The sequence below is a fragment of the Pempheris klunzingeri genome, chromosome 18 (assembly GCF_042242105.1).
Source record: "Pempheris klunzingeri isolate RE-2024b chromosome 18, fPemKlu1.hap1, whole genome shotgun sequence".
Classification (NCBI taxonomy): Eukaryota; Metazoa; Chordata; class Actinopteri; order Acropomatiformes; family Pempheridae; genus Pempheris; species Pempheris klunzingeri.
The window spans coordinates 4437793-4463777 of NC_092029.1; the positions used below are offsets into that span (position 1 = coordinate 4437793).

Consider the following 25985-nt stretch of genomic DNA (forward strand, 5'->3'; position numbering starts at 1 on the left):
ATATTCCTCTAATGTTCCTGATTACATGCGGCCACGCAAACTCTGATTAAAGGTGTCTTTCATCAAGTGGAACAGCTGGAGACAATTGAGCCATTTTGCTGCTTTGTGTCAACAAGATTTTTCCTCTTTCATTGTGTCAACCACATTCCTAAAAAGGTCAGTGATGTGATGTTTGCACATATCCAAGAACCTGTTGGTCTTTCACCATGTTTAAAAGCAGGTGTGTTTCTCCTTCTGACCAGAAATGTGGGCAGCATCTCTACCGACTGTCCCAGACGGTTAAAACCCAGTAGACACATATTCTGAATGTGCTGTATATGTTTACAGAATGCTCCTTATATCTGAACATCAGCAACATATCCAACACCTTTTAGTTGGAAAATGCCACATTCAGATTAATGGTGGAATATTCATGTGCATGTAAACGTCGTCACGCTCACACTGACTGCAGGTGTGTCACTGAGGCGTCGTCTTCAAATTCATAAAAAGAGATGCAACTGTCCAAAAACTGAACTGAGGCATCTTTATATTATTATGAACCTGAGTCAGCTTCATCAGTCTTTAACGTATAAAGAAAGAAAAGCTGTCGTCCCGTCTTTGTTCTCCTGTCTAGGATACTGTCGTCGCAGGCAGTGCATGTGGAAGCTTTCCGGTAGGACGACGTCTCTTCCTGGTGCGACACGCAGCATTAAAACGATCTTAACGTGGTTTGGTGCAGACTGAGGCTCATTGGTCTTAAACAGATTGTGGCTTGGAGGGGGGGGAAGTGGACAGTAGAGGTAGAAGGGCTTTTAGAGGGCAAGATAATGAGAGGTTGCCAGCATCGTCGTGTAAACTAATTAAAACGCAGGGAGGGAACGTGACTGTTTCCCTCTGGCAGCAGAAGTCCAACCTCCATAGACTTCTATCATAGCGGCGTTATAGTTGGACATTTAGGACTGTATCTTTTACAAAAAGCCTCTGATTCTAACTTCTGTTTTAGATACCACTATACTAAATCAATGATAGAAAGATATTTAAAAATGTGGGATGTTAAATGATAAGGAAATATTAAAGCTGCTAATCAGTGCTTTTATAAAAACAATGGATCAAAGGACTGTGATATGAAAGATTATCCCCTGACTGTTGTTTCCCCTCTGCTTCACTGCATCTTTCAGCTCATGGTTTTGGTTTTCTTGCCTGCAACTTCACTGTTTTGGTTCACTCATTTTTTGGCTGCAGGAAGCAGCTGTCATCAGTAAAAGAAGCTCTAATAATCTCACGCTACCTGCTCAGCACCAAATGGCACACAATGATGCCGACTAGCTTGTGGTGGAGCATTTAGCAGCCTAAGAGCTGGAAGGTGAGTGAATATTGGACAACATTCATCAGGTGGCCCGAAACACGACTCCAAATAAATGTTAATGTTGCTAATAAGTTCATTATATCACCTGAAAATACGCCAGTGTTGTGTTTGTAGCTTGTTTCTGCTGCCCCCCAGGTGGCCAAAAATATTACTGCAGCTTTGAAAAGAGGATGAGAAACGTGTTGAGGTGAGGTAAAACTAACTTTGTCCACTTTTTTTTTTCCTTTCTGAAATTCTCACCTGTCAGGGGCTTTATCTGCTCAAGCCTCGACGACCTAAACTGAGTATAAAGCTCTGTATCGCACTCACAGAAGTTTTTAGGTGTGGTAAAGCATCAACGTCCATCACTTCAGATACAGTCCTGCCACCAAAACTGCCCACACCCGTCACGGTCATCCACACTGGCTGTGCGTCTTGGCCAGAACGGTGAGTCAGTCTTTCCCAGGGCTGCCTAAAGAGTTGATTTACCTGCGATCGTCTGAGTGGGGGATTCAACCTGATAAATGTGTCCTCTGTCTTGTCTGCAGTTCGAGGTCCGTCCTCTTCCTCTACTTGGATTCCTTCTCGGCGTTAAGCAGTGCAGAGCTGATGCCCAGCTTCTTCAACTCGTCCACCAGATCTCCGTTCTGGTGCATCTGGAGCAGGATGTCGCAGCCTCCCACAAACTCGCCATTGAAGTACACCTGAGGGATCGTGGGCCAGTTGGAGAAGTCCTTGATGCCTGTGTGGAGGCAGATGGTGTCAGAGTCAGAATTCAGATAAAACCAATACTGCAGCGCTCAAAATTAGCTTCTTTTTTTTTCACTTTCTGAGTCGGGAAACTGGGTCAGAAATGTATTTAACCTGAAGTAAACTTTTATTTGTCCCTTTATTAGAAGTTATCAAATAACAACACAAACTTAAGGGAATGTTTAATCTGTATTTAATTCAACAAATCAGTTGTTGGAGTGTGAACCAGAGTTATGTGACCTCAAACAAACACAAGAAAATACAAAACACAACCGTGTTACACTTCTAGCCATCAAGTACTGAATTTATCAACTAATCTGGGCAATAACTGTTATCAAGGCAGTATTAATACGTTTTATAACACATTTCTACTTTTTTATGAATATCATGACAGTTGTGTGTGAATAAAATGTATACAAGACAATCACTGTCTGTCTGTCTGTCTGTCTGTCTGTCTGTCTGTCTGTCTGTCTGTCTGTCTGTCTGCAGCCTGTGACTGATGACTAACAGCAGCAACAGGACTCATTTATTTCAGCATCTCAAACAGAAACAGGCAGACGAGCGGCACCAGGAGACAATCCAACATTAGCAGAATCAATTCATGTAGTTTGTAGGAAAATAAATACATATTAAAAAAAAGTAGAATTTTACTTTTAAGCCTATTTTTACTACTTATTTTTAGCCACTTTCCTGGTCGGCCAAGTGAGTTAATACATTTACTTTCCCGATGTGGTTTTATTTAAATGCTTATGTTCCCCTTACACCGCACACTGCTGCTTTGTAATGGCTGATACTGCTTCATGGAGAGCAGTGACAGCACTGGACTTAAAGAATTGGCCATTTTACATATAGAGTTGGAAAATTCCTCATTTTTGGCACTTTTAATCTTGTCCCGTCTATCAGACTACACAGAACCAGGTCCTACGAAATAAAAGGGACACAACGAGACTCAAATTATTAGGATTTAGTATCACATGGGTATATCTAAAACTTATTTTACAGTCCAGTCTGTGTGTGCTCCTAACAGACTCATCTCATTCCCACTTCCTATTACTTACTAAAATGTCTGTATTTTCTGATCTTTGACAAGAACTTGGATACTCAAATCCCTCACCAACTGGATCTGAGTGGATTCAGCGTTAGGAGGCTGTTTGTTTCCATCAGGCCGAATATCTCTTGGCATTACACTGCTGTTGCACCATCAGCCTCAAGTGACAGAGTGCCCTGAGTAGGTCAGAGCTGATGTAACTACAAAAAAACCATTTCCTTGTTCCTCAACTCCTGTGTCGTCGTTGATTATCACAGAAGAGCTCTCAGTCCTGGCTGTAAAAGACAAACAAGTCCACACTGATGGATGGGGTGATGTCTGAGTGGAAGGACCGCACCCTTGGGTGCTGCTGCAGAGCACTGATAAACACCCAACACTTGGAAATCTCAAGGACTGCTCAGAAAGGGCTGCTGACAAAAGGCTGATATCTGTGCCAGTGAAGAGGATAATAAACACACACACAGCTACAGCACTAGTTAGAGCAGTCAGCTCCACTGTCAGCCATGAAGAAGTGTGGTGACACGATCAGCTGACAGGAGACATGTGTTGCTGTGCTGCTGCTGACAGGTGAGCTCAGTTTACTGACCTTGTCTGAGCTCCTGGTCCTCCAACACGTTGTACGCAGCGTAGTCGTCCACCCCATGCATCCGCAGGATCTGGACCACGGCGTTACTGAAGCCACACATGGGCTGGGCCGGCGTCCCCTTCATAAAAACCACCACTTTGTCCTTCTTCACCATCTCACCAAGGTCCTTATGGACGTCCGCCGCCGCGCACAGGAACCGGGCCGGGGCCGACCACACGCGTCCGCCGGCGTGTCTGGGCAGGTAGACCGCTGCCCCGGACCGGAGACACCTCGCAGTATAACCAAGTAAACTATTCATCGTGTTCGGTAGATTGTATCTTTCTATGGAGAGAAGATACTGCGAAGAAATTGACTAACTTACTTCTGGACAAGCCAGAGAAAACCAGTCAGCCAACGCACTTAACGCTGGGAAGGAGGGGCGGGACCTGAACGCTGATTGGACAACTGCGCCCAAACAAATTCTAATCTGATTTGCCATTGGTCAAACCACGCTTCAATTACATCTATTACACAAGGATTTTACGATTAAGAAAGTTACGATTTAATAAAAAATGAAATACTTTTCACCGCAACTATTGTCACATACTCCACCACTTTTGTATGTTCGTTTGAAAAAGCAATAAGAAAAAAAACATTTGAAATAATTATTTCCGGGTTACAGAAGCCCTCAAGTACTTCCGGGGTGACTCGAGCAAAGCGGAAGAAGACGTTAACGGTTTAAAAGATGGCGGCGCACACGCAGAAGAACAACAAAACGGGGAAAACGGGAGGAAAAGAGGCACAGCCTCTCATAATCGCCAAAACTCCGGCGGAGGAACAGCGTCTGAAGTTGGAGAGATTGATGCGGAACCCGGATAAGCTCGCTCCCATCCCGGACCGGCCCAAAGAATGGAACCCGCGGGCTCCGCCGGAGTTCGTCCGGGACGTGATGGGCTCCAGCGCCGGAGCAGGCAGCGGAGAGTTCCACGTTTACCGGCACCTCCGCCGCAGGGAGTACCAGAGGCAGGACTTTCTGGACAGGATGGCGGACAAGTTCGGCGAGGACCTGCAGTATTTGGACAAGGTGGAGAAAAACAAAGAAGAAGCCGAGGAGAGGACGGCGAAGCGGAGGAAGAAACGAGAGAAGATGAAGAACAAGAAGCTGATGGCGAAGAAGGCGAAACTAGAGGCCAAGAACAAGAACGACGACGACGACAAAAGCTCAGGCAGCAGTGAAGAAGAGGAAAAGGAGGAGGAGAAGGAGGAAAGAGAAGCTGAAGATGATGCCGAGGCTCCCAGCTTCATCATGGGGAAGAAATGACGCCCCCTGTCTGCTGCAGGGTGACACACACACACACATACATACACACACACACTCACACTCACACTCACACACACACACAGAGGACTGGCTTTAATGCTCCATATGGGCGGATTGTTCATGAGACCATGGTGGAGAGGGACTGCAGAGCCACACGACTCAAAAACAATTAAATTAAACCAGTTTAAGAGGCGCATGTGCTCCCACTTCTACTGTTTAGCACCAGAGACACCAGGGCGGGCTGCCTAGTTTAATAGGCAGGTTTTAATGGGACAGTGGTGGCCAGTGTCCAGCTGGGAAAGAGACAGTTTTCATTGTGCTGTCTACAGTCTGACTGAACTATTCATGTCTGAGCGAGCCGACCAGGTGTGCTGTCCTCCTCGCCTTTTCTAAAAGATGTCACCTGATTGAATCTTTAGGAATCATCTACATTTTCCTGGTATGTTTTTAATAAAAATGAGACTGGATATTCAGCAGTTTGTTTGCACTTAGACTGTTAATTCTCTTTTTGTTCACGTCACTGTCGCTTATGTTATGAGGGATATGATACCACAGGGTTGAGTAACACCTACAGTGATATCAGAGATGCATGTGATTGTGTGCGCCCATCGTAAATGTCAATATTCTGATGTTGTAAGTCTTTGCAGTCTTGTCAAGCTGCCCCTAGCAAGTGCTATTGCCTGTGGGCACGACAAGGCTGCAGAAAGCAATTCAAAGAATGAAAAGGCGTGACTTCTGGAGCCTCTGGAGATTCACGTGCGATGTTCCTTGGACAGACTCCTGCTTTCCACGGTGGTGATGGCCTCGCTCTGTAGCCATCACCTTTCTTGAAGCAGGTAGAGTAAAACCTGACTGCCAGATATTGTTTGAAACAGGGAAAGCACTTCCTGTCAGACACTGTCAGCTGTCACAGTAACATATTTCTTTACAAGCAGAAAATCAAGACACGCACTGCTTCAACGTTTATTTTTCTTTAAGTTGGCATCAGTTTAAACCCAAAATCCTTCTTTTAATATTTTTGTTTACTCTCAAATCCCTCACATAAAGTTTATATTCATGTTCAAGTAAAATGCTTTGATATATTAAACGCCTTTAATGAAACCCTACTCAGGATCATCTGCAGAAGAAATAAGACCTGGTCCAGTTTTTTTAAGTCTTCATGTGCTGCTGTTCCACACTGACTTCATTTTATGATCCTCTTTCATGTGCATCCTCACATTCCTGCTCTGCTAAAATAAATCCAGCTTGTGCTGTTATACTTCATAAGTCAAGCGTGTAATACAAGCTGTAAGTGTTTCTGTTCACTGATGGAAGACTTCAGTCATCAAAGATGCAGCGTAGTCCCCCGCTGAGGTCGAATCAGGAATGCCACAGAAGTGGGATAAATGTGGGTCACAGCAGGAAGCGCTGAGTGCTCAGTGTCGCTCGGCTTTATGAAAAGTGCATCACATCATATTAAGATCCAAAAATCTGGTCTAAAGTGATTGAAATATATTAACTCTTGCTCTGTGATAAACATTTTATTACGGTACCTTACAGTGAGTCCACCACGTGTCGTACATGTTTCAAAATAAAATGTCACAGTAATGTAGGTTCCTAACAGTGGAAGTACGTTTTAACCCTGCAGGAGTAAATGAACTCATCCTTTATCCTCGACCAGTTCAGCAGAGCAATATAAACATTCTTTAAGTGATTCTCTGAAGAACAAAATTCAGGAATTTACATGACAGTGGAGGATTATTCATGTGCAGATGGTTTATTATGGAAATGCAGCATTTTATGAGGCAGAAAGGAGAGACTTTGACTGGAGTTTGGTATTGAACGGGACAACATTACAATGTTTCAGAGACTAGAGTTCACTAAATTAGAATTGGAGTAGAAGTCTCACTTTCTAAACAAGTTAAAAAGGATCATAAATTAGCATCACCAGGACATCCTGTTGGCCCAGAGGTGAGGCTATGCTCATTTGAATGAAGCCAGTCCAGTGACACACCGGGGGTGTCGTTTGCAGTCAGAGCGCCAACTGTGAACTGTAACATCTCTGGTTCATGTCTGCCACATTCAGGCCTTTATTTCATATCAAACCACCTCATTTCTCTGCTGTCACCAGCCAATAAAGGTGTAACATGTCTGAAAGGCCTCACTCTGTGCTGTTGGTGATACAGCCTGGTTTTAAAATAAAGAAAAAACACCACTTGCCACTGGCTCCAAACTATCTGTAGATAAGATAATATGTTCATATGTGCAAATACTTTGAAGTAACGTCAGTGAGAACCTTGGCTGCTGCTCCTCAGTCCTGTGGTGAAGGCCACGCCGTGCTGACAGGCCTCTGCAGGAAAACCAAGCAACCAGTAACACGCAAATGATTCTTTCACTGGAACGCTTAAGTTTATGCAACTGCCTCCACTGACAGTTTTAGGAGCCGCAGCCTGCCAATAGGATTCAGGTTTGGTTGTCTCAGGGGAGTGGAAGTGAGTTGATCAACCCTGGGGAAGGAGGTTTCAGCGTGTCCAGACAAGACAACCAGCCTGATTTGGCATTTTCTTCGTCTGTCTTCTGTGGGGAAACTAGGGCACATCCAATTGCTCCAAGTGACAGACATTTTGGACTGTTCTCCCGTCTTAACTCCGTAATGGGTCATACGTAGAAGTGAAATGAGGATGCAGGACAGGAAGGCCAGCAGGGAGTCACGAAAATCAGTGGGAGAGATCAGTGATGAAGATGTGCAGCAGCTTCAAGGTACTGTGACAAGAAACACCATCTCATGCTGGTGGATGATACAGACCAGCCGTGGGGTGATAATCTGTTCAAGTGTTATGCAAGAAAAACTTGTTTATGTTTGTTTCCTCCCTTAAGAGCGTTTCCTCATAGTCAGGTAGGTGTCTTTGGCACTGTGGCACCTGATTGCCCAATCATAAGCAGTTTTTTCACTAGATGATTTGCTATAAAGGAAACAAATGTCTTCATATCCTTGATTTTTTTTTTACCATCAACTGAAAAACCGGTATTTTTTTGCGCCAAATCTCTGTTTCGTCTCCTCCAGATGAGATGACTGCAGTGCAGAGGAGAACCTTCACCCGCTGGATGAATGTGTTTCTGCACAGAGTAAGACGCAAATCAATTAAATTTCACTGTAACTTTATTCTTTTATCCTTGAGCTCATAAATGAAGGTTTACGATGTGTTATTATTTACAGTGTAATCCTCCAGTCGAGGTGCGTGACCTGTTCACAGACATTCAGGATGGCAGAATACTGATGGCTTTGCTGGAGGAGCTGTCTGGCTGCAAACTAGTAAGAGTGAAGCTGCACAGTGGAACTATTTTATATCACCAAGAGGAAGAAAACACAATATTATATATAATGACATTAAAGTTGAACATTTCATTGTGAAGCCTTATGTGATTGGTTAAACTTAATTCATTTTATATATGGTCCTGTTCTATTTCAGATTTAATTAGAGAGTATGTTGTGTGTGTAGCATGAAGGGGCTAAAACTTTAAGTTTGTGTGTTGTAAAACGACAAATAAAGGAACATTGAACCTTGAATGAGGTGAGCCAGTGACTGAATTTTTGGGGGAGGAGGAAATGAAATGCTGCCCCCTGTTTTTGGAGTAGATGGCTAATTTTTTACATATTGCACCTTTATAGGTTGGCCAAGAACTAGGTAACAAAAAACAAAGAACTTGTTTTTTATATTTATGGACAGAGCCAAGCGTCCTGTCTTTAAACAACTTGGCAAAACTTACTGGCTGTAGCTTCATATTGCAGCACACAAGAGTTGTATCAATCTTCTCATCTAACTCTCAGAAAGAAATCAAATAAACGTGCTTCCCAAAATGTCAAACCAGTCCCTTAAACGTTCCTTTAGTAATGCCTTACATTAGCTTTACAGGTTTAGGCCGTCTTCTCACCGCATTTTCAGACTGAACAACATTTCCAAGGCCCTGATTTTCCTGGATGATAGACATGTGAGTGTGTTTGCCTATAAGTCAGCACAGACATATTGTTTTTATGTATTACCCTTACAATCTAAAAAGGAGAAACTAAATTGCAGATGATGTCTCCTCCCTGTCCCTTAGGTGAAGCTTCTTGGCATCGATGCCTCTGGTATTGCTGATGGCGTCCCTTCTGTTGTTCTTAACCTTGTCTGGAACATCATCCTTCATTTCCAGGCATGTTTTTCATCTTCCATCATCTGTCACGCTAATGTCTTAATACATTATTTCACTCGTTGCCCAGGTGTCTGTCTTCGTCACCGACCCTCCATACACTCTGCCCTTTTACTCCAATACAGGTAAAGGAAGTGACAGAAGGCCTTCAAATGCATTTGTGTTCTAGCCTCTCTTCCCTATCAATGAGCAGCTACCCCTCCTCCAATGACCTCTCACCCCAGCCAAATGACACTGGCCGCTACTCCTGCAGCACCCTGCCAAGCAAAGGCAGAAAGGCTGCCAGGGCGCCAAAGTACCATGGGAAAACAATCAAAACTCTCCTGCTATGGGTTCAAAGATCCACATCAAAGTGAGTTTGAACAGATCCTAATGCTTATGAAAAAATAATTTCTGTGACCCAAAGTTGAACCTCACTGGGTGAACAAAATATGTGTTCTGTAATTTTACAATGTTCAGGTTTGGAGTGGAGGTGCGTGACTTTGGGAAGAGCTGGACGAGTGGGCTGGCATTCCTAGCCATGATTAAGTCCATAAATCCAGCCCTGGTTGACCTGAGGGCGAGCATGTCTAGAGAGCCAAGAGAAAACATCCATCTGGCTTTCATGATAGCCCAACACAGTTTGAATATACCACCTCTGCTGGAGCCTGAAGGTAAAAGCTCACTGAATAGACATGCCTCACACCCATCGATTTTCACCCTGAAAGACAAATATCTTTCTGCACCTTCACCTAGTCAGAACTACCACTGCTAGAAGGCCACCACACCATAGGCACCTATGACACCATGAGGAGTCAGAGGCACTTGGCCCATTGCAGACCAGTATAGAGGCTGAGCCTGCTAGAGGGAAAGGTCATTACTCAGGTCATTATATTGTATCTTTGATGTTGTCTATTCTTCTTTCTACAGATGTGTCAGTCACCTCACCAGATGAGCAGTCCATCATCACCTATGTGTCTATGTTCCTGGGGCATTGTTCAGGCACAGCGGAGGTCAGTGTGGCTTGAATAGTTTGATATTGTTGCTTTTTTGAGTTAGACTGGAAAAGTGATGCCACTTTCATACCTTTGGACAGAGCCAGGTGGGCTGTCTTCCCCATTTCCAGTCTTTCTTTCGCTAAATTAAGCTAATTGGCTCCTGACTGTTACTCAACAATTAACCTACAGTAAGAGAGTGGTACTGATCTTCCCATCTAACTCGTGGGAGAAAAGGGAATAAACTTATTTCCTAAAATGAAAAACCTTCCCTTCAACACCAGAGGAAATGCATTCGTAAACACTGTAACCCAAAGATACTTCTATCATGTAACTACCGCTCATAAAGCCTCTATTACAGGGTCATACAACAGATATTGACGTTCCCGAGATTCCAAATTTTGGATCACTCGAGTCAGTCAGCTTTGGAGAGACCCTTGCAGAAGACCCAGAAGCCCAAGCTTTGCTGAAAGGCTTGGAGAAGAGCAGCGAGCAGCTACTATGGAGACGGTGGGCCAGAAAACCCTCAGGGTGCTCCGGTGCCACTTTGCTTCACACGAGCGGAGCACTTTCTTCTGACCTCTCCTCCAGCAGCGGTGACATCTTTTCCTCCTGTCGCAGCCAAAGCATCAGTGAGCAACCGGCGGGCAGTGCTGCCACCTCACCATTCGGCAAAAAGAAAAGCAAGTGTCGAAGCGCCTTAAAGCCGCCCAGTCCAATGGACGCAGGCGTAGTCAGCCAGGAGATAAGATCATGGATGGAGAAAGCATCTGCGGCTCAGGGCTACGGCATGCCAAGAGTAGATGAGAGCCACTTTTCTTTGAGCTCAGAGGAAGGAATCTACAGCTTGTCAGCGCTGGACTCAGATGAGGAAGAGGCCTACAGCTACATCCTGGATCTGAATAAAGAGGTTTTTCAACCGTATAATCAGCTGAAAAGACAAGTGCCAAAGGTTGAAGAGGAAACAGCGGAAGAAGTGATTCCGATCAGACAGCAGACTACTGAGTCGAAACATCTGGAAGTGTGCGAGACGTTTTACAGGAGTGGATGTAAACATCAAGGAGGCCCACATGCACAAAACGTTGAATCGAAAGTCGGGATTCAGTCAGTGGTTCACAGCAAGTTTGATCGGGACAAAAATGAAAGCAGTTGCAGAAAGATTTCAAAGAACGAGGATGTGTTTGACACGGAGCCAGAGGGTGAAAGCAGACACCGAGAGAAACGCGAAGAGAAGAGAACAGTTAGAGGACAGATAGACGATGATGGTGATTATTGTGAGGACGAAAGGAGGAAGGAGAAGACAGAAAATGCTAAATTGGTGACGCATGGATGCGACAGAACAGAGCCTCTGAGAGATGAAACGAAGAAAACAAAGCTTTTTGAAGTGGCTAGTTGGAAGACAGGGAAAGAGACTGACAGAGGGGGGTTTGAAAGAGAGGGGAGAGTGGTAGACAAAGAAAGAGAGGAAGAACATCAGACAACATCTGAGGAAAGGCAGGAAAGAAAGCTAGAGAGGATTAAACAGGAAGAGGATGTGAAGGAGGAAGAGAGGGAAAGTCCAAACGCTGTTATGAATTTAGAAAGTGTCAAGGTAGGAGTAAATGAAGAAGTATTCATTGATGAGGCTCTTCCCCTTGTAGAGAACAAAATGGAAGACAATGCCCTCAAAATGGAGGATTTAACTTGCAAAGATGACGCCAAGGAAGAATACAGAGAGGAAGTCATGAATCCAGTAGATTTGAAGGTAGTTTTAAGAGAAAAAGATGAAGACAGGGAGCTCAAGATTAAGGGATGTAAGCTGACTGACAGGATGGCAACAACAGCAGACCATCCAGGTCCAACCAGCCCAGAAAATGACACTGACAGAGGTGTTAACGTCCATCCTCCTGCCTGCTGTGCTGCCTCTCAGCCCTTCAGGTAAGTCACCAGCCTACTTACGTGACCTTTAATCACGGCGCAGTCCAGCTTTCCAGCTTCGCTCTGTAAATGTAGTTCACAATAACACAAAACGAGCCTTCAATTTAACTCGCAAGTAAACAGAAGCAGCCGCTCATTTCTAACTGGCTGCCACCTGAAATGATGACAGATGCTGCTAACTAACGTGAACTCTTGCTTAAATTAAACCTCCATCCCAAGCTGGGTTTTGAATAATTTCTGATTTATTTTAAAACAACGACCATGTAAAAGGGTCTTAAATATGCACAGGCTGGCTACATATATGATATAATGCTAAAAGACTGAGGATTATGACTAGAAATGTAATTAAACATACACAGAGGTCGGCCTTAAGCTTTAATGCTCATACTGTCAAACAAGAGGCTTCGCTTTCACAAGAGAAAAGCAACGTTCGGTATCTAATTGTGGAGTTACTGGAGTTAGCTGAAGCTCCGATAAACCAGCACCTTGGATCACGCAGAGAGAATGTTAACAGCTAGTTCATAATGTGATCGAAATAATGTCGATAACTAATAAAACATTTGAATGACACCAGGTTCCTACTGTAGAGGGTATGTTAGTTAGTGGGTACAGTTTGTATATAAACACTGAACATCCCTGATTAGACAGGTGCTGGACCGTACAGATAATTACATTTTTATCTGCATTTGGTTTAACTGCTTTAATTCTAAGTCTGTGTCTTCATAATAAATTGTAAATAGCTTCATTTCAGTCTGGCTCACTTGTGTGTTTTATCTGCTTTCCAACAGAGACGGAGGATTCAGTCTTCAATCTTCTGCAGCCTCTTGTGACATAACCCCATTAGAGCTGGAAATGCTCTTGGCCCTGTGGATTCTGCTCTACTGCTACTTCATTCTACCTCAAATGAACCTCTGAGTACCCCCGCAGTACACCCTTCTGATTAAGATACGCTTATTAGCCCACTTTCCACTAATGAGCCAAACAGGGACACTTAGGTCTGGGCTGAATCTCTATCTGTGTCACTAAATTTCCCTCAAGGCAAAATTTAATGATTATGTTTACTTCTTGCCGCCAGCAGAAATAATTTGTCATTTGGGCTATAGTGTCAGATAAACACATAATTCTGTTATCCCTGTTATTACTGATATCTTAAGCTACTTGGCCCTACAGTACACAATTTATTACACATGGTCTGTGGGGTGTTTTCACTGCATGCGTGTCCAAAATGTTTCGTTTATTTGATTTATTCTCCTGGCAGAAATACTTCACTTCCTTCAGTTGACCTCATCAGCCACATGGTGGCATTGCAGCGTCGCTGTTCCCCACATGACAGACTGTCTTCACTGCACTCTGTTGACTGCTGAGAATCCCACATGGCCTGCTGTTTAATTAGAAACTGTATCGACGTGGTGAGATTAAGATGATAATATTTAATGAGCACTTTGACATTTCACAGACTCTCACTTTCTCACTTGTGCCTCTGAATGTCTACTGTTTCATTGTTTTCATCCCAGATATGGTGTGATACTGAAATCTTATCAACAATGCCGGCTTTATCGTGACATTTTTCTGCCTATGAAATATAAATAATAGACCAGATACTTGTCATATATCCTCTGGTCCTTTCTCTGAGATAGAACCAGCCATGTAAATACTGTATTTCTAGGCACTGTTGATGTATTGGGCACATGCATAATGTGTGCACAGTGAAATTAGAGCAAAATTTAAGTATGGACCAGTTGCATAAGTGTTCAAAATCCATGTTGACTGGGGAATGTGTATTAAAGGGGGTTATGAGTGTACCGTGTCCTCACTGTCCACCAAATACACACCCTCACACACAACCACTCATTGCTCCTGAAATTCTATGAAACTAAACATTGTTTGCTTGGAGCTCAACCCGTGGGTCAAAAGCTCAGCCCCGGAGATCGATATATTTTCAAACCCTCCGCCGCCCCCGCATCAAGCCACAAGAACAACACTTCCCCAAAGCTGGATTTTGGCCGGTCCAATGTGAGATCAACCTGCGGCATCTCTAAATCAGGCCGAGCCAGGACGGCGAGACAAGAAGCGATGACGTCTGTTATGTATAGTTTTACAACAGTGTTGGCATTGCTGATGGTTTGTGCAGCAGATGGGTCGGTTCCACCAAAACCTGAGAAAGTCTTCAGCGGGCCTCAGCAAAGGGAACAAGAGGTCAATCAGCAGCAGCAGCTCAACACATCAGCCCTAAACACAGCCTTAGCATTTGAACCTTACCACGACCTGACCACCAGAACCGCTGCTGAGCCGGGGGTCCGGCAGGAGCGACAGCACAACATCTTGTTCTCGCCTTTGGGCCTGGCATCAGCACTGGTCCTGCTGTCCCGCGTGTCTGGATCTGAGAGTCGGAGCCAGGCCCTGGAGGCTCTGGGGCTGGCAGCCAATTCTACAGAGCAGAGCGTGGGGGCCACCATATCTGCTCTTACTGATCTGCAACACAGCCTCACTCTCCAGGAGGGAGGGGGTAGAAGTGGGGTTCAAAGGGCAGAGTCTGAGGCCGGAGCTGGAGCAGAAGCGGGGATTGGGGCCACTGCAGGGATGAAAATTGGAGGGGCAGATGCTGGGAACAGAGATGATGCAGAGGATGGGGCAGAGGGCAGGACTGGAACTGAGGATGGGGTTCATGATGGGGGTCAGTTTAGAGTGTGGAGCAGCCTACATATCGATGGAAAACCCTCACCAGACTATGATAGTTTTTTGTCCAGGCCTCAGCACACTGGACCCTCCGCCTTCAGCTTGGAAACACTAACGAAAGACTTGCAAGCGTCTGACAAACTTGAACTTCACAATTATGTGTATTTCAAAGGTAGCTTCTTGATGCGGCTGATAAAAACTGCAGCTTTTGAACATGAATATTCATATTCTAAACATATAAACAATCAGAGCACTTCATTGCTTTGCAAAAGAGAAATATCAACTTTAAAACACGTTCACGTGAAAGCTTAAATGGAAATAATTGCAGCTAAATTAGAACAATTTAAGTCAGTACACTTCCAGTATGTGCTCAATGTGCAATACCTCCCACTATGTTGAGCAGCTGCTTTTTCATCAGTTATTGTTTTTTATGAAGAGCAGATGCTCACTTGTGACAACTGGTGACAACTCTGTCTTTGCCTGTTTATTTTCACATTTCATCTGTAACCTGTTCCCTTTATTAATAACACATGAATCAGGTCGTCAGCCGTTTGAGCGGAGCCACACCGTGCCACGGAGCTTCCGGCTGAATGCCACGACCAGCGTGGACGTTGCCATGATGTTCAGGGACGACTCCTCGGAGGTGATGATGCTATATGACACCAATTGCTCGGCCACAGTGGTGCGTCTGGCCCATTCTGAACGTCTGGCCTCGCTGCTCCTGCTTCCCAAAGCCGAGCTGCAGCCCCTGGAGGACTGCCTCTCTGACAGCCGCATGAGGTTTTGGCTCAGCAACCTGAAGCCAGGGTAGGTAGGTAGGTAGGTGGGTGGGTGGGTGGGCAGTCCAAATGATTGAACAGGAATCAGGTGCCTATTTGAAATACATTAAGCTCCCACTGAAGTGAATTCAAAGAAAAGGCCAGTGACTGTGAAGATAGAAAGGCAAACATTTCAGGGATATTCACCCAAAATGAAATTATGTGTCTACATTTCAAGATTTCTGTATTTGAGGTTTCTGTTCCCAGTACAATTTAAAGGAAGTGAATGATATTTCATTTTTAAAAGTTCTACAACATCACATCTTTCTAGGGACTTAAAGTGTGTTTCCATCCACTGGGGTCTAAAAAACTTCCTCAAAACATTACATGAAACAAACATAGATGGAATATTTCCTCATGTTGCTCACGCTGCTTTTATTCATTCAAGGTTTGACAGCACGTCATCTTATTGCACCGTCTTCTTCTGTAGTGGTTTAATGTTTTTCCTTTGCTGTGTTCTGGGTAAATTTGCCCTAAATTTGGATGGAAAGTTGACTAGTGTCCCTGTTGCTCTGAATAATCCTCAGAACATTTTCTTTTTGATCTACTTTGTGCAAATTGTTTTCATGTGTGATTTTTAAATGCTGTAACTCCCCTCACCTCCATTGCATTGGTTGGAGGCATAAATGTCGAGGTTTTAGTGGTGATGCATGTGTAAATCTCCACGTACCATGGGTTTGAGTGTGTCCATGAACGTTATATGCCTTCTATAACGTGTGTTTGCATATCCCTCAGCCTACAGAATATTGATCCATGTCATGGCACAAAGCAACAACCTCTCACTGGTCCCCTGCAGTCACTTGCTTTCTGCTGTTCGGTAGCATGATGAATGATGCTGAGTAGAGTCTCTGTCAGCAGTAATTACTGCTCTCTATACATCACTGAGCGAAAGCCTGCAGTAGGACTCACACAAGTTGTAACAAGACAACTTAAAGCAAATCCATTCACACATTGATTGTTGTTTTCACAGGCGGGCAGAAATCAGTTTCCCTAAGTTCCAGCTGAGGAAATCCTACAGCTTGGAAAGCCTCCTGAGGAGCGCCGGGGTTTCATCCATATTCTCAGACTCGGCCGACTTCTCAAGAATGTCGCAGAGGAAGACGCTGAAACTCATTAAGGTTAAAAGAGAACAAATATGTCCCATTTTTCACTGTCATAATGGAATACCATGAAACTACCAGGCGAAAGCACTTTGCAGAGACTTTGATGAGCATGTTACACATTAGAAAATCACTTTCACAGACTACATGCGATGGACATGCTGAATATACGATTTCCTTGTCTTTCTCCCTTTAATTCACACATTCACTCTCTTCAGTCTTTTCATCTGTGCCCCTGTTTCTGTGTCGTTACACTCAGGCTCCTCATGAGGTTATGCTGGAAGTGGAAGAGACCAAGTCAGAAGATGGGGGGAGACCCGAGGTCACGCTGGACTTCTCTGTCCCCCCGAGAATCACCTTCAACAGACCATTCATGCTCATAATCTACGACCATCTCACGGGACTCATCCTGCTGATAGGGAGAGTTATTGATCCTACAGCCGTCTAGACCTGAGTGAACATTACACTCTCCTTTTTTTCTTTTTGCTATTGATATAATGCTGCATTCGCTTACAGTGCGTACCAGCTTTGGTTTGTTTTATTCCCAATAGCATGGCATATCATTTTGGCAAAAAAAATGCATTTCCAGCTATTTCACAAGAGTTGCAGTGTTTTGTTTTACCTCCAATTTTCTAAACATTACAGAATGTTTTATAGTTTTTTTTTTTCTTCTCCATTTTCACAAAATGATGAAAAGACATTTAAACGGCTGTAAATTAGCCCTGTGACTGAATCTCTGCTATTCTGGCAAAAACATAAAACACTTCTCCTCCACTACAAAAGCAATTCCTCCTTTGTCATTTCTTCACTCCGTCACCCATTTCCTCCTGTAGCATCTCTTTATCGTCTTATGCAATTATCAGAAATGGCTTTGCAAGAACACCGAAGTTTATACGCCAACACAAAAAGAAGCCTCTCATAAAACAGTGTAACATTTTTACGCTGCACGAGAGTTCAGTAGCTCATTTTTACCCCAGCGGCTGACAGCCTTGTGGAGATGTCCCGATGATATTTAGCTCATTGAGGAGATGATGAATAGAGGACAGTTTGATGAATAGGACAACAGATCTATCACCAGTAACACAAATGTCAGCCTATTAATCAAGAAGGCTCAGAGTGACTCCTTGCAAAACCCCAGGTTTATGAGCAAATAGGAAGAGTGCAGGGTCCCCAGAGGTGAGATGCCCTCTCCAAGAACTTGTAAAGCTGAAATCAGCAATCTGACCTGGGGCCAGATATATAAATGATGACAAAAAAACAGCCATAGGCCAGTTTCTACTAATAAACTAGACATATAAAAGAAACCGAGTTCAGACCAGGTGTACACACTCAGCGCCGCCTGCATTAAACCATGTTAGATTTTTTCTTTTTATCTTCTACCATATGTAGTAGCCATACCTGCTTATCCTTGAGGGCTTCATGGGGAAAGGAGCCAATCCCAGCTGGCATTGGGCAAGAGGCAGGGTACACCAGGGGCAGGTCACCAGTCAATCACAGGGCTGACACACAGAGACAGACAGCCAAGGCAACATAGATTTGACAGCTAACCTTGATGACTGTATGAGTGAGAACATCAGTTCATGCTATTTTATGAAGAAGAAAAAAAAATCATACAAGTGTTTTTAATTTCAGAAGAGATTTCAAGCGGAAATCAGAGTGACTTTGCAGTCTGAATGGATTTCTTTTTCCCTGCCTACTGACAGGCCAGAGAAGTGTGTGATCATGAATGAAAGCATGAAGGTATGTGATGCAATACACATAGAAATAAAGCACATACATTTATAACTCACATTTTGAGAACAGCCCATTATCTCACCAGTGGGTTTTTTTTTTTTTACCTTGCTGCTGAATGCAAAGTGAGTTGTGTTGCATCAGTAAATATAGACTCGTCAGATATCTCAGGACAGAGAACAGGAACAGGGGCTGGTCTTAGTTAATTTTTGACTGAACTGTCAGCTGACTCTCAGAGCTCCTGTATATAATGGGGAAGTTTCTGGCAAACTGTCTGCAGCAAAGAGGACATTAAAGGTAAGCATGGCACTTTGAAGATATATTAAAATATTTGACATTCATTGCTTAAAATAAGATTTGAAAGTGAAGCTTTGAAGATATGGTGACATAATATAAAGTAATTTTAAAAAGTGTAGAGCCATCAGCAACTGTCCACTTGTCTTTCCATTGAAAATCACTTCAAGAAAGGGTCTTTACAATCAAAAACTACTGTGTGCCCTACTAACCTCTGCTTCCCTCTGGACAGGCTGTAAAGATGCGTGGGATATTTGCAGGTTGTGCACTCGCAGCAGTGCTCCTGGCTGCAGCCTGGGCAGACCACCACCACCACCACCACCACCACCAACACCACGGGGGAGAAATGAGTTGCCACAAGCTGTCCCCTCCCAATGCTGACTTTGCCTTTGCCCTCTACAAAAGTCTGAAAGCCAAGACTGATGCCGGAAAGAATATCTTCTACTCACCTCTGGGCATCTCCTCCGCCCTGTCCATGCTGTCTACAGGGGCCAGCGGTGAAACCCTCAGCCAGATGTACTCCAGCTTGGGCTACAGCGCATACAGCCAGGCACAGGTCAACGAAGCGTATGAGCATCTTTTCCACATGCTTGGCCACAGCCAGGAGGCTCAGCAGTTGGATGTTGGAAATGGAGTTGCGCTGCGCTCTGGCTTCGACCCTCTGGAGAAGTTTGTGAAGGATGTCAAGCACGACTACTCTGGTGAAATCTTCAGTGTTGACTTTACCAAACCTGCTGAGGCTGCTGCTGAGATCAACAGCTTCATTGCTAATAAAACCCATGACCAGATAAAAGATATGGTGAAGGACCTGGACTCTGACATGGCCATGGTGCTGATCAACTATGTCTACTTCAAAGGTAGGACTCGCATGCAGATAGCCAGCAGCTTTGAGTAACGCACAGACACACAGCATCTATAGAGGCTCAGTTACGGACAGAGCATGTCATGAATATGTAAAATAGACCAATATGAACGATATTAAAAGGATGCAAGACAATCGTAGTGCGTAATCCAACACTAAAGTGACCACAATCACTTGAGGTGAGAAACAGTAATTACATTGCAATGATCTTCTCCCCTCCACGGCCTCATACAGGACAGTGGGAGAAACCCTTCGATGGCAACCACACACACAAGGCTTTCTTCACTGTGGATGAAACTACCAAGGTTCAGGTGGACATGATGAAGAGGACAGGTCGCTACGAATTGTACCATGACATGGACAACCACACCACCGTCATCATGCTGCCCTACAAGGGCAACACCTCCATGATGATCGTCCTGCCTGACGAAGGCAAGATGAGCGAGGTAGAGGGCTACATCAGCAAGGAGCACATCAAGCACTGGCATCAGTCACTCTTCAGGAGGTAAGAGAGGAATTTGATTTTCTTTTGATTTCTCCTCCTCGTGGTTTGTAAAGTGTGTCGTAGATACAGTAACATTGAAGTCGTTTATAGGAATGTCATGGCCTGTGTCGGGCTTAAATATCCATATTTAATACACCTCAAGTTAAGTAAACAAGCTGTAACTCAACTGTATATTCAAATGATTCTGACCTGTGTTTCTCAGTTCTGTGGATGTGTTCCTGCCCAAATTTTCCATCTCTGCTGGAGCCTCCCTGGACAGCACACTGACAGAAATGGGCATGGCCGACGCTTTTTCAGACAACGCCGATTTCTCTGGCATATCTGATAAGATAAAGCTCAAGGTCTCAAAGGTAGGATCAGAAAACACACCTTCACGTGTTTGTTTCAGAAATTGAAAGCTTTAAAAGAATATGTTAATTTCCTGACAATTCCTCATGAAGGAATACCAACATATATGCAAATACATATAATAGAGTAGATGCTGCAAAGACTAGCATGTAGCTTCTACTGTTTTCCAAGACCTTTGCTCCAATTTAAACTTAATTCAAACCTTTTCCTGGTTCCTCCATAGGTTTCCCACCAGGCTGTGCTCAGCGTGGATGAAACAGGAACAGAGGCAGCAGCCGCCACCACCATCGAGGTTATGCCCATGAGTATGCCTGAAACCATGAGAATGGACAGACCCTTCTTGGTCTTCATCCTGGAGGACTCAACCAGGAGCATCCTCTTCATGGGCAAGATCAGCGACCCCACGGCCATGTAAAGATGCGAGGGCAATGAGGGTTACATTCTTTTTTTTTACCTCAGTATCCAAAAGCCTGTAGACATGTCATGGTGATTTTAAGAGCATTGATGAGTTGGGGATAGTCTGATGAATAAGACCAACAGATCTGTCATGAAGGTCTATTAACCTGCTTTTAGTCTATCAGCATGACACAGATATTACCATCTGTCATCTGAACCTAGATAGGTGTGTAAAGATCTAAATACATCATTATATATCGCATCCAGCTGACTGTTGTATATGATACAAACATTAGTGGATATATCACTTGAAACATCTGCTAACACATCGAGCCAACGTGTTATTGTGCCACTGCTGTTTCAACTTCGTTCAATATGAAGCAAAATAAAGACATGAACAACTGGCATTTTCTGTAATTTTAATTTCAGTTCATGGATTCAATTATCTTGACTAGGAACTATATGATTCACAAAACCAATTAATACTAAATTATTGAGAGGAGGGACAAGTTGTATATTGTGAGGTGGAAATGAGTCTCTTCATGTTGCCCCAAGGCCGTTGATTTCTGGTGTATCATTGTACGTCTGTAATTGTGTGATGATCGCTGTGAGCTCAAACACATTTAATGAAACTCATAAGAAAAAACACACACACACACACACATTTGTAGCACACACTTTTAGACCAAGAGTCCCCGTACTGCACCAGAGGTTTTTTACCCATGCTGTGTCAAATGAGCTAAAGATAGATCTCTTGGCACAGGACAGACAGAGAATTTTTAATCTAACTGTCAGCTAACTCTCTTGCATCAATTGTATGTAATGGTGAATTTGTTTTCAATAACTTAGAGGTAGATTTCATTAGTGTGTGACAAACACTGTGACATAAACAGCAATTAGCATTTTTTAATGTTGCATAAATAATAAATGAGTAAATACATAAAATCAATGTCCAGCCAATTGTAGATTTAAATGCATATGAGGACCCCAGCCCTGGTCTGACTTTATCTTCTGTCAATAATATGTCACATGATTTATCTGGACATGGTGCATAGTGCATATTTGTAAAGCAATCATTAGTAATTCACTCAGCTGATTGTACCCGAGGCTGTGGGTGAGCACTCTGGTGGTGGTGACGTCTCATCTAAACAAACAAAGATGTTGACCCAACACAATAGAGAACAGCAGGTTAAATCAGTAACCAGGTGTTATCAGGGGTAACACAGGAAGGGGAACTAGCTGAGAGCGCTGTTCAAAGACCATAATTCAGCATTTAATTTAACATCATTGCCTGACTCCTGCTTATTACTAAGCTCAGGGATCTAGGACTTGACATGCCCCCCGTGCACCTCGATCCTGTGGTTCAGGTTGGTGGCCATACCTCGTCAGATTGCAGACCACCACCACCACAACCTGAACACAGCCACAAGGGGGAAAGGATCCGCCACAAGCTGTCCTCTCCCACTGCAGATTTTGCCTTTTCCATCTGCAAAAGTCTGGAGACAGCATCTTCTACTCACCGCTGGGCATCTCCACCGCCCTGTTCATCATGTCTGATGGGGCCCGAGGTGACTCCTTGCTGACATCGACAATGGAAATGAGGGAACTTGTGGCTAGGAAAATCATTAAGGATCTCAGCCACCCCAATAATTGCCTTTCAGTGTTAATTTTGTCAATGAGTTTATGAAGATAGCTGGATTTACTGAGGGGAGCCAGATAGCCATATTACTGCAGAGTGACATGGACATACAGTGTTTGTGAAGAAATAAGCAGTGCCTTTTCCATTAACCTTGCGATAGATGAGAGCAACACTCATAACCGTGGTAACGCTACACAGGAAAGACGGCAAAGGAAAGAAGAAGGCATTATATACACTGTGCACAATGACATGATGCCCTACTCTTGTGCTGGCTTGAGGTAACCTTCAGGTAGTTATACTTCACACTGCAGTATGTTTCAGTAGCTTCAGGGTCTTGGCTCATATTACCTGTGACGGCCCTGTAGAGATGCTGTGGTGATAATTAGCCAGTCGGGGAGATGATGAATAAGGGACACTTTGCTCAGTATGACACCAGATCTTTCACAAATAACAGAAACGGTCTGTTACACCGTCTTTCAGCACCACAATTTTCTCATCATCAGTCATCCAAACGGTCTACAATAAATCATTATATATGTTGGATCCAGCTGGAAAATAAAACATAACAGCAATGCTTGTTGTGTTTGTGGGGCTGTGGCCTGTTATTGCCTTTGTTTTCATTTCATTTTGTGCTGCTGAGAGAAGGCGTGGCTCGGAAACCCCACTGACGAGCTGATGCTTGGTTGCCGTTCTCCAGGCTCCACCAGTGCCGATCCACAGAGGACGTGGTGACAACAGGCTGCTGAGCTTATCAGAAACACTACGGGCAGAGTTCAGAGTTCTGCCCAGTTGTATGAGAGTTGGCAACAAGATTTCTCTTAGGTGCAAGCAGGGGGGCTAGCTGTGTTAAGACCCGTTATTGTTAGTGAGATGTGGCTCATTCACAGGATAAGGCCAGTGTGATTGGAGGACACTTTAAATAGGATATTGGTCTGATCCCTGTGATGTTTTAAAGACTCCTGCCTCTCTGCTTTTAGTATTTTTCATGTAAAATGTCTTTTTAATTTCTTCGTTTGTTGTACACTTTGTGGTTATACAGTCTGTTTTTGCTAAATCATAATTAGAATTATTATTAAACTACTTGAGTTAAAAACAACTTGAGTCCTGGGCTCTAACGTAGGTGGTGTTGTTGTGACAATATTTAACATCCCATTACTCAGCCCCTTAACGTATTGCACTAAACATAATTAAACATAAAACATCATGGCATGCTATTATACTATCAAGATCAATCCAACTGACTACATGAACACCTCATCAATGGCATTTCTGAAAAAAAGAAAAGTCTTTTTAGTATCTAGTCTTTTATATTATGAAAGCTTGGAATGAGTTGCTTCATATTTCCATCAAAGACTCCTGATTTCTACTGTATATTCTGTTTTCTGTGACTGTGTTAGGAGGACTGTGTGTGACTGTGTGTGTACAGCCTTTAGAACAAAACTCAAGAAGAATCAGAAGAGAATCAGAATCAGAATTCCTTTATTGTCATTGTGCAAGAAGCACAACGAAGTTTAAATACAGCAGCTCTCATGGACAGTGCAAACAACGGAACGTGCAAAATACAGAATAGTGCAAAAGAAATACAAAATAGTGCAAAAGAAAAAGAATATATGTAAGAAAATATATACAAAAATATAAATAGGTTCACATTTCTTTGGTTGGTTGTATTCAGGTGTTTTGTATTGTTCAGGTTGTGTTGTTGTTATTTAGGGCAATGACAGCTCTGGGGTAGAAGCTGTTCTTTAGTCTGTTGGTGCTAGACTTTATTGCCCTGAAACGTCTGCCTGAGGGAAGGAGTTGGAAGAGGTAGTGTCCCTGATGGTGCTGCGGGCTCTCCTGAGGCAGCGGGCGCTGTAGATGTCCTCCAGAGATGGAAGAGGGCAGCCAGCCAGTCTCTGGGCGGTGTTGATGACCCTCTGGAGCTGCTTCCTCTCTGCCGCAGTGCAGCTGGAGAACCACAGCGAGATGCCGTGACTCAGCACCGACTCCACCGAGCAGCGGTAGAAGGACACCAAGAGCTCAGTTCTTAAGTTGTTCTTCCTGAGAATCCTCAGGAAGTAGAGTCTCTGTTGGGCCTTCTTCAGGATCGCTGTAGAGTTTGCAGTCCAGGTCAGGTTTTCACCGATGTAGGTGCCCAGGAACCTGAAGTCTGGCACCATCTCCACCCTGTCCCCGTTTATGGTGATGGGCTGAATGTCCGGTTTACACCTCCTGAAATCGACAATCAGTTCCTTCGACTTGGAGGTGTTCAGGATGAGGTTGTTGGTGGTGCACCAGACTGACAGTCGCTCCACCTCCACCCTGTAAGCTGTCTCCACCACCGTGGTGTCATCCGCGAACTTGATGATGGTGTTGTTCGGGTGGGTGGGGGTGCAGTCGTGGGTGTAGAGGGTGTAGAGTAGGGGGCTTAGCACACAGCCCTGTGGGGAGCCGGTGCTGGTGCTCAGTGCTGAGGACAGGTGGGGTCCTACTCTCACCCTCTGGGAGCGGTCCGTCAGGAAGTCCATGACCCAACAGCAGATGTTGTGGGACAGACCCAGGTCCACCAGCTTGCTCACCAGTCTGCTCGGAATGATGGTGTTAAAAGCTGAGCTGAAGTCCAGGAAGAGCAGCCTCACGTAGCTCCCTCTCTCTCTCTCTCTCTCTCTCTCTCTCTCCCTCTCTCTCTCCCTCTCTCTCTCTCTCTCTCTCTCTCACCTCCACCCAACGCGGACCCCTACAGAAGCCGCCCACATTGAGCCTGGGTCTGTTCCAGGTTTCTTCCCGTTAAAGGGGAGTTCTTCCTCCACTGTTGCTCAATATAACATCTGATGCTGCTCATGTGGGAATTCTTGAATCCTTAATGTTGAATTCCTGAATCGTTGGGTCTCTCTCTAATTAAAGAGTTTGGTCCAGACCTGCTCTTTATGGAAAGCGTCTTGAGATAATGCTGTTGTGAATTGGCGCTATATAAATAAAGATTGATTGATGTTCCAGGAGAAGAGGATGTCTGACACTAATCTGATTTAGGCCCATCCTGAATGAAATACTTTGAGTGATTGACATCTGTGTTTTGGTTGAGCTGTGAGCAGCAGACCTCAATCCAATGTGTTTTACTTCTGAGAAACATTTATACTCTTCTTATGCAGTACTCAGCATTGGGCGGTGTGGTCACAAGTTGATCTGGCTTCCTCCTGTCTTCCAGAGACCGCTGCCTGTGTCCTATATGTCTTGTTATATGACAGGTCAGTGAAGTGACACTGTGATGATAGTGGCACACACACAGTGTCCCTGCTGTTTGTTTATTTTCCCACAATGGCGCGAGTTCGAATCTCGTAAAAAATAAAACTATTTTTTCACATTTAAAAAAGATGTGTGTGTGTGTGTGTGTGTGTGTGTGTGTGTGTGTGTGTGTGTGGAGGATGGGGCGTCTACATTACAAATACTCAAACAAGACTGAAAACGACGGGTGTTTAGGACATTTATTCATTTATTAAAACAGGAAGGGCGGATTGTCGTCTTCCTGGTTTCAACATTTTCCGTTACAGCAAGCAGCGTTCAAAAACGT

General features: G+C 44.1%; 5 protein-coding genes and 1 non-coding gene across 6 annotated transcripts; 5 read left to right on the forward strand and 1 right to left on the reverse strand.

The window, feature by feature from the left end:
• Nucleotides 1-247: 247 nt before the first annotated feature.
• On the reverse strand, nt 248-4099 carry glrx5 (glutaredoxin 5 homolog (S. cerevisiae)). The gene is made up of 2 exons (XM_070849941.1): nt 3709-4099; nt 248-2066 (listed from the first exon to the last, which is right to left on the reverse strand). Exons 1-2 carry the CDS (start codon nt 4004-4006, stop codon nt 1894-1896), a joined length of 471 nt encoding a protein of 156 aa, XP_070706042.1. The 5' UTR covers nt 4007-4099; the 3' UTR covers nt 248-1893.
• prkrip1 (PRKR interacting protein 1) lies at nt 4098-5200 on the forward strand. Its single transcript, XM_070849940.1, has one exon. It carries the CDS (start codon nt 4433-4435, stop codon nt 5006-5008), a length of 576 nt encoding a protein of 191 aa, XP_070706041.1. The 5' UTR covers nt 4098-4432; the 3' UTR covers nt 5009-5200.
• A 446-nt stretch (nt 5201-5646) lies between these two features.
• On the forward strand, nt 5647-5923 carry LOC139218390 (small Cajal body-specific RNA 13). Its single transcript, XR_011585659.1, has one exon. It is a non-coding gene; the product is annotated as a small Cajal body-specific RNA 13 (non-coding RNA).
• Nucleotides 5924-7296: 1373 nt separating this feature from the next.
• On the forward strand, nt 7297-13850 carry clmnb (calmin b). Its single transcript, XM_070849375.1, has 10 exons — nt 7297-7747; nt 8052-8113; nt 8205-8300; nt 8894-8983; nt 9095-9181; nt 9304-9530; nt 9638-9831; nt 10088-10170; nt 10514-12069; nt 12858-13850. The coding sequence occupies exons 1-10, from the start codon at nt 7663-7665 to the stop codon at nt 12982-12984; spliced, it is 2607 nt and encodes an 868-aa protein (XP_070705476.1). The 5' UTR covers nt 7297-7662; the 3' UTR covers nt 12985-13850.
• Nucleotides 13851-14187: 337 nt separating this feature from the next.
• Nucleotides 14188-17111, forward strand: LOC139218302 (alpha-1-antiproteinase-like). The gene is made up of 4 exons (XM_070849866.1): nt 14188-14743; nt 15285-15552; nt 16534-16681; nt 16923-17111. The coding sequence occupies exons 1-4, from the start codon at nt 14188-14190 to the stop codon at nt 17109-17111; spliced, it is 1161 nt and encodes a 386-aa protein (XP_070705967.1).
• Nucleotides 17112-18590: 1479 nt separating this feature from the next.
• LOC139217571 (alpha-1-antitrypsin homolog) lies at nt 18591-20937 on the forward strand. Its single transcript, XM_070848919.1, has 5 exons — nt 18591-18691; nt 18921-19545; nt 19785-20055; nt 20258-20405; nt 20627-20937. The coding sequence occupies exons 2-5, from the start codon at nt 18930-18932 to the stop codon at nt 20816-20818; spliced, it is 1227 nt and encodes a 408-aa protein (XP_070705020.1). The 5' UTR covers nt 18591-18691; nt 18921-18929; the 3' UTR covers nt 20819-20937.
• The last annotated feature ends 5048 nt before the right edge of the window (nt 20938-25985 follow it).

Excerpts from the sequence above, each read along its gene's own strand:
- glrx5 (XM_070849941.1), bottom strand. The coding sequence starts at position 4,006 with ATGAATAGTTTACTTGGTTATACTGCGAGGTGTCTCCGGTCCGGGGCA. Across the intron at positions 2,067-3,708 it reads GGACCAGGAGCTCAGACAAG|GCATCAAGGACTTCTCCAAC; the intron begins GTCAGTAAACTG and ends GCCTCCACACAG.
- prkrip1 (XM_070849940.1), top strand. The coding sequence starts at position 4,433 with ATGGCGGCGCACACGCAGAAGAACAACAAAACGGGGAAAACGGGAGGA.
- clmnb (XM_070849375.1), top strand. The coding sequence starts at position 7,663 with ATGAGGATGCAGGACAGGAAGGCCAGCAGGGAGTCACGAAAATCAGTG. Across the intron at positions 8,301-8,893 it reads AGCTGTCTGGCTGCAAACTA|CTTTACAGGTTTAGGCCGTC; the intron begins GTAAGAGTGAAG and ends GCCTTACATTAG. Across the intron at positions 8,984-9,094 it reads TGGATGATAGACATGTGAGT|CTTCTTGGCATCGATGCCTC; the intron begins GTGTTTGCCTAT and ends CCTTAGGTGAAG.
- LOC139218302 (XM_070849866.1), top strand. The coding sequence starts at position 14,188 with ATGGTTTGTGCAGCAGATGGGTCGGTTCCACCAAAACCTGAGAAAGTC. Across the intron at positions 15,553-16,533 it reads CTCAGCAACCTGAAGCCAGG|GCGGGCAGAAATCAGTTTCC; the intron begins GTAGGTAGGTAG and ends TTGTTTTCACAG. Across the intron at positions 16,682-16,922 it reads AGACGCTGAAACTCATTAAG|GCTCCTCATGAGGTTATGCT; the intron begins GTTAAAAGAGAA and ends CGTTACACTCAG.
- LOC139217571 (XM_070848919.1), top strand. The coding sequence starts at position 18,930 with ATGCGTGGGATATTTGCAGGTTGTGCACTCGCAGCAGTGCTCCTGGCT. Across the intron at positions 20,056-20,257 it reads CATCAGTCACTCTTCAGGAG|TTCTGTGGATGTGTTCCTGC; the intron begins GTAAGAGAGGAA and ends TGTGTTTCTCAG. Across the intron at positions 20,406-20,626 it reads TAAAGCTCAAGGTCTCAAAG|GTTTCCCACCAGGCTGTGCT; the intron begins GTAGGATCAGAA and ends GTTCCTCCATAG.